Genomic DNA, 7,083 nt, shown 5'->3' on the forward strand with positions numbered 1-7,083 from the left:
GACTCGTCAATCGAGAAACGACTGGATCACCTCGCCACCACCTCCCCCCAACTCTCCCACCTAACATTCGCCTCTCATGCTCCTCGTGAAACCCTTCTCATGCACACGCATGCACATCACTTAGCCCTCCTACCCCATCACATAGACACCAATCTCCCCCTAGCACCCCACTAGTTTTTCACCCTCCTTGATAAACTAGAGCCCATCACCCACCCGACAGTTGTCATGTCCTTTTTTGCTTCCAACCTCACTCTCCAGCAGCCCATAGATATAAACTAGATGACCTAATGGCCTTTCCTATCCAACCAGAGTTTGTGACCAGAGGCCTCAGCTGGTTGGATGAGAAAGGCCATCACCGTGCTAAAAAGGTTCTCGTCCACCTAAAAAAATAGGGATCTACTGTGTACCAACCCAACGGTATCATAGTTTTGTTTAATCGAGTTCAACAACAACTCCGCCTCATTCAGAGCACCTTAATCAGCAATTTTTGACACCAGCCATGTCGCCTACCCGGAAAACATGTCATAAGAGGAGATAAGAAAAGAGATGGATGAGTTCAAACAATAGTATGATTCAGAGGAACGTCATTATGACTCCTCTGACATGTCTCTAGATTCACCATAGGCACCCACCCCACCCTCATCCCCTTCACCCCCGCTTGCACAACCACCCCCTTCTAATGCATCGAGCACCTCACAACCTCCAGTCTCTAGCGCACTCACAAATGCACCCCCCAAGTCTTCATCCACCACACCTGCTAGTACCACCATTCACCCACCCCTCCAGCTAACCTCGCCTCCGACCCCCCTATCCCTACTGGCCCCTCCCCGCCAGTCCAACATGCCCCACCATCCCCGAGAGACGATGAAGAAGAGTAGAACCCACCAGCCCCCTTTACATTCATAATTGATGGCTGGAGCAGAAGCATCTTGATTCACCAGTTGCAAGAGGACATCACTAGGTTCGCGCACTTGAATCCACTCTCTAAAAACCCAGCTGATGCTCCTATGCATCCCTTTGACATACAGACTCAGCTCCATCTATGGCAGGACATGTTCGATGCATGAAAGCACAAATACCCATGGCATACTCACAGAGGAGCACAACACTTGAACCTCAAAGCCTATCACCTCATGCAAGCTATCATGGGTATACAACCCAAATGGTGAGTACCATACCTTGTGATCCAGCGCACACCTACTACAACCAACCAACATCCATCTAGGTCAATCCAACCTACATGCCTATAAAGCAAAGATGGTCCTAGAAGCACTTCAAAGAAATCCAAAGCAAGGACCTAAATGTACTCAGGAACTTCCCGGCCTTCACCACCAAAGCAGTAGACTCCGAAGAGGAATTCTGTGACTTCCTCAACACCTTCTGTTAACAACCACCGCAAAGTATCAGATCTGGAGATAAAGGCCACGGTGCATTTCTTCTGCCTCATCATCACATTGCTCCTTGAAGTCCCCATTAGCAAAGAGGAGCAAGAGGTTGAGGTCAAAACTCCAATCATCTTCGACCTCAACAAATGCCCCAACCTACAGCAGGTCGCACAACTATACTATCGAGTCCGAAATCTCCCCGCTAGTGACATTGAAACATTCAAAGATATGTCCACATACCTCTTTTGGAGGCCATATCAGGTGTAGTTTTGCCCCACCCTCCCGCGACCACAAGCCCGAAGAGAATTGATAGAATGGATGGAGAAGGCAAATGTCTTGCGCTTCAATGGATGATCTCACCAATGTCGCTCCTCCATCACATAGATCCAAGGGATTGGATCTACATCAGGTCGAAGAGCATGCTGACCGCTTTGTGAAGGGTTAATAGAGATAGTGGGCCCCGCCTACATTTTTGGCATTCTTTTGTACATATGCGAAAACGCATGATTCTTTGTATATATGCCGCGTACTTTTAATTGAAATGAGAGGAGGGACATGGAGAAGCCTTGTATTATGTTTCCAATACTACTAGGAAGAGGCTAGTCCAATCAAATCTCAATTTGGGTTTATTTTGACCAAACTAGGTATAGTAGGGGAAATTAGGGTTAGACCATCCCTTTGGAAAAGGTCTTGTATAAAAGCCAAGTCTTTTTTACTTTGGTCTTCATTGTCATTTGCAAGGAATACAAGCCCCCACTCCCTTGTGTTGTGTTTGGTTTATGCTTTCTTTCTTTTCCATTACTGCCTCCTTGTCGTTGCTATGCATACGCATTCCCCCTTTCCCTTCACCACGCTCTCACGTACCCTCTCATCCCCTCCCTCCCCCCTCCCTTCCCTTCCGTTTCTTGTGGAGAGACAAGTGAGTGAGAGTCCAGAGGCCACAAGCGTGACACCCATAGATCGACATCCTTTGTGGGGGTGATAGGTTATTGTGGGGCTATCACGGCTTTGGTATCAGATGGTGGTCTCTTGGGCTGCCACACCCATGATGTAATCCTTTGTGGTGTTGGTGGCTTGCGGTTGGTTTGGTATCTCGTTGGTACCAAACCTACTATCTTTAAACTAGGAACCCAAAGGTAAATATTTCCTTCATAAAAACCTTGGGCTTTAAATAGATGGCATGGGACCCATCTGTCACGGTGGGGTGACTGATGTGGTCCACGTCTTCGTTGTGTTTTGTGTACACTAGAACGAGGTTTTGAAAGATGGGGTCTAGGTGGTTTCTGTCAAGGTTGTTTTGGAACCCATACCCATACTTCTTTGTCTTTGGCTCCCTGGTTGGTAGGGAGGGGGAAGAGACTGTCTTGGCCCCTAAAAGGTTCACTACCCTAGAAGATGAGGTTGGTGTCGGTGTTAAGCCGATAGCCACCTCTGTTGAGGCATTATTCTTTTTACCTTTTGTGTCCTTCTTGTACAAATGAATGATGGTGGTGCCATGGGGAAGGTACATGGTGGCAGTATCTTCTAGCAAGTTGACTTGGCATGATGTGGTTACAATCCATGGCCTTCCTAGGATCACGTGTTCTTGTAGTGTACCTACGGGGGTCATGAAGTACTTGCATGGCAATAAATGATTAGAAATCAATGTTGGTAACTCTATGAATCCTACCACACCTGTACTCTACCTGTTTACACTTATCATCCTAGAAGATGTAGGACTGAGGGGTACTTGGTGGAAGTGTTTTATGAATGTTTCGAACGAAAGCAAGTTCTAAATTGCTCCCATATCGATCATGGCTTTAACTTGTTCCTCCCAACCTTGTACTTGTAGTCCTATTGTGATTCTGGCAAGGGGGATGCTTGTGTCTTCTATTTCCCCTGAGGCAACAAGTGTGGCCATATTGATGCTAAGGTTGGCCCTTTCTCATGCCTTCTAGATTCTGGCATCGACTTCACGTTGTGCCTACTTTTTTTGGAGCTTGAGCTCCTTTTCCTTTTCTTTCTTACAGTGAAGGAGAGCAAGGTTTTAGTTTGCTAACGTTTATATAGCCCACCATCTCAACACCATCAAGTGTCTCGATGCAGACTGTCCCCAAAGAGGTGATTTCAGAGACTCTATAAGGTCCTAGGCCACGATACTTCAATTTTTGCTTGGTGTTGCGTACGCTGAAGAGAAGGGCTAAGTCACCTTGGTTAAGGTCTTTAAATTTTAGATTGTTGTCAAACCACTACTTATGCCGTAGTTTTTCAACCATCATGCCGTGTACGGTCATGACCTTAAAATGCGCTTCATCTAACTTTTCCAGCTCTATTAGGCATTCGGCGAGAGCATTTCCTGGTAACCTTTCCCTAACTGCAATCCTGAGGCTAGGCACTAGAAACTCCATAGGCATGACTACCTCTAGGCCATAAGCAAGGTTGAAAGGGGTGCTATTGGTAGCTACCTTATAGGCCGTTCGATATGCCCACAAGGCTGCAGTAAGCTTGTGTTCCCAATCATTCCTGCTTGCCTCTACCGTTCTTGTCAGGATCTTACACAGGGTCTTGTTTGTGCTCTCGGCTTGACCATTAGCCTGGGGATAGTACGGTGTGGATTTGTGGTGTATTAGAAGGAATTCTTCCAGTAAGGTGGCTATCACTAATTCCTTTAAAAAAACCACAACAATAAATTAAAGCTTTGCTCCATGTAGAAAAGCTATGTTTACCATCCACTACATAACACACTCATAAAACCACATATGAGTAAACATTAAAGTCTTAATAAGTGCAAACATGAGGGTCCCACATACATGCATGTGGAAAAGCCTATGGTTGCAATCATTACTCAATCATGTACAAGATCAACAATTAGTTCAATTTTATGGTGTGATGTTGAGCCTTTATCAAATATATGAATAAAATTGTTTAAGCTTCACCAAGTCACTCCATAGATGATAACACGAATTCACTTAAGTCACTTGTACCAATGCCACCTATAAAACACCTAACTGAGGGAATTTCATGTGATAGTAGACTAGGACATTGGTTTACTAGGTCCCTTGGAGCCACACTTATATACCCAATCTTGTGGAGAGGGCCTAATCCATTTTTCTCTTTTCCTATGCACACAAGGAAATATGAAGAAACAATAAGATTAGAATCGTGGTATCCTCGTCCCATCCGCACTAACCAAACAGGGATTTGTGGTGCAAGATGATGAAGGCGCATTTCCATGTGTGGGGCAGTGAGCACAATGCAATTACGTTGGGGTCTTTTTGCAGGTTCAATCACACAAGCATCTTTCACATGTTGTGGAGAAGCGCGAGCACATAGGTGAAGCACGACAAGTCCATCTACTTTGAGAGCCATGGACTTGTTTACCTCATTGGGCTTTCTCCTCTCTTTGTGAACCATGTCATAATGGTCATAAGAGGTAATGTGGGCAAGGATGAGGGGGGTGTTCAAGCAGAGAGTGCCATCACTGGAGAGGCCCTCCACTTTTGCATGGCATTCAAATCTCTCGAAGTACTCACTACTCACAAACCTTTCAGCTAGGTCCTTGACACGTGCTTGCCATGAGTCCTTATTCACATGGAAATGGGGTGCCCAAGACATGCTTGGCATCTCATTGCCCCATCCATCCACCAAACATAGCCTTACCACCATCTCCCCCTTATTCAATGCTACCAAGCTTTTGACTAATGCAATCACTTGCTCAACTAAAGACATTCCCGTCCTCACTTGCATCACATCCTCCACACCCATCAATCTCAATATCGACAGCACCCTATCTTCTTCATTTGAACAATCGCGCACCGAGATCTCCTCGATTGCCAATGCCATCACCTTCTCTGCTTACCACCAGCAACGAGCAAACACACAATGTTCAATCAGATGACCATGCATCGAAGCAAGCTTGAATACTGAGCTAAGACACTTTCAAGAAAATGAATATATGTATGTATGTATGTTGAAAATGTAGAGTATACCTTTGTTCATGTGGTAGTAGGAAGGTCCCCTCAAAGTGGTCTTCAATCCGAGTCGGCCCACGAGTTCGAAATTGGCATCGCTCAAGGCTTCCTTCTGTTGAATTATACCTGAATCCAATATTCGTGGCAAGTGGAGAGTAGCATTGGTAAGTTGAAGCTTTACCTTGACCAGAAAAACATAGCCCAGATCGTCCACAAAGTACCAGTCTGTGTGACCACATATTTTCTTAAAGTGACCTCTGGACGAACACTTGTTTTGTTCCCTCTCAGAGCACAGCAATTCTTCCTCTGCATGGGAGGAACCCAATGCCATACATTGCTTTATGTAACGTGGATTGAAAGTAGTCGCATGATGGCAACACGAACACTTCCTGCCTTGTGCCTCGTCGTCACGTAAAATGACATTGGCCGTCCTCATAAGCCTCTTCTCTATCCCCAGGTCTAAGATGAAAATAACCTTTTTGGGAAGCACCCACTCTTGAAAGGTCCAAGCCCTGCTGAACCACTCAGGAAGCTGGTCGCCATTATGCATCAATTTGAAACCCTTTCCAATCCCATGCTGCACAACGTAGCAGCCTAGGCTCCTCGCGTAGTATGTGCCCATTCGCTGTATTTCTTTATCCTTCTCTTCGTTGTCTGTTTGGTTTATGCACAAAGCATCGTACCAAACCGATTTTACCCCGTCTGTTTGAAGAATAATGAGGAACTCCACAAACTTTTTGTAACTTGGGTGGTTGCCGAAACCGGCAGATTCGAAGAGCGTTTCGTAGCTCCTCAGATCGCCCCTCGCTTTAGCTCCATTCAACTTGTTGCCTATTGCTTTGGAGAACTCTGCAACGTCCGCGCTCCACCTGTGGGAAATCATGTGCCAGGTTTCACTTCTCGTGAAACAGATGCTTCCGCTTTCGCGATTCTTGATAGTAGCTTCTACGTCGATCATTCTTATGGGGATCTTTTCGCCGGGCTCACCTGATTCCTCTGAAAACCACAAATTTTCAATTGCCAGCTGAACAAGGGTTTCTGTCGTTAAAGGAAACACGCCCATTTTCCACACAGAAGCATGCAGATTGTAAAGTCAAGGTGCATCTCTGTGTGATGCACGTAAGAAACAACAGCCCACGACTGCGCTGCAATACTGTGGCTAGGAGCGTTGCGTGATGCGAAGGCGTTTAAAACAGGATAGATCGAAATGGCGAGAGCAAGGATGATGAGCAAGAGCAAGCGAGAAATACCGTCAACGGACCACGCTGCTGCGGTCGAGCTCAGGGACATGGTACTGAAACTGCGGCAATTAAGCAGCTAAGCGTGGAGAAATTGAGCTTGGAAGCTGGAAATGGGGAGGGAAGGACGAGGCAGACACACATATGATTGTGGGCGACATGAATGATCGCGTTTTCTTAGGACAAGATGGGACAAGAATCACGTTTCTTAGGAAAATAAAAAACGCTTCCGTGTGGTCAACGCAACCTTCATATAAACGAAAGAATCCAAGCCAAGAAGACGTGAGATCTCCCTCCCTCGGATCATGTTAAATCTGGAAGACATGCAAGTAGAGTCACACTGTATACTTTGAATGACACAAGAGAGACGAGTCACATGTGGGAGGGGATTCACTCTAGAAACCTATTACTATAATTGGAGACTTTAACATGGTTGAATATGTGGAAGATAGAGGAGGACGAGGACACGTAAACACGTTGCAAGGGAGAGAATTGGAAAAGTGGAAGACT

The 7,083-nt window shown here is 45.8% G+C and overlaps 1 protein-coding gene across 1 annotated transcript; it reads right to left on the reverse strand.

Moving 5' to 3' along the window:
* Nucleotides 1-4,210: 4,210 nt before the first annotated feature.
* Nucleotides 4,211-6,693, reverse strand: LOC147901444 (uncharacterized). The gene is made up of 3 exons (XM_087375284.1): nucleotides 6,586-6,693; nucleotides 5,354-6,331; nucleotides 4,211-5,215 (listed from the first exon to the last, which is right to left on the reverse strand). Exons 1-3 carry the CDS (start codon nucleotides 6,623-6,625, stop codon nucleotides 4,305-4,307), a joined length of 1,929 nt encoding a protein of 642 aa, XP_087231410.1. The 5' UTR covers nucleotides 6,626-6,693; the 3' UTR covers nucleotides 4,211-4,304.
* Nucleotides 6,694-7,083: the final 390 nt, after the last annotated feature.

This window comes from Dipteris shenzhenensis, chromosome 5 (assembly GCF_047967505.1).
Source record: "Dipteris shenzhenensis isolate YYH24624 ecotype China chromosome 5, Dip_SZ_1.0, whole genome shotgun sequence".
Lineage (NCBI taxonomy): Eukaryota > Viridiplantae > Streptophyta > Polypodiopsida > Gleicheniales > Dipteridaceae > Dipteris > Dipteris shenzhenensis.

Coding starts and splice junctions, on each gene's coding strand:
- LOC147901444 (XM_087375284.1), bottom strand. CDS start 6,625: ATGTCCCTGAGCTCGACCGCAGCAGCGTGGTCCGTTGACG. Junction 6,332..6,585: donor AGCAGCGTGGTCCGTTGACG/GTATTTCTCGCT, acceptor TGTGGTTTTCAG/AGGAATCAGGTGAGCCCGGC. Junction 5,216..5,353: donor CTACTACCACATGAACAAAG/GTATACTCTACA, acceptor GGTGGTAAGCAG/AGAAGGTGATGGCATTGGCA.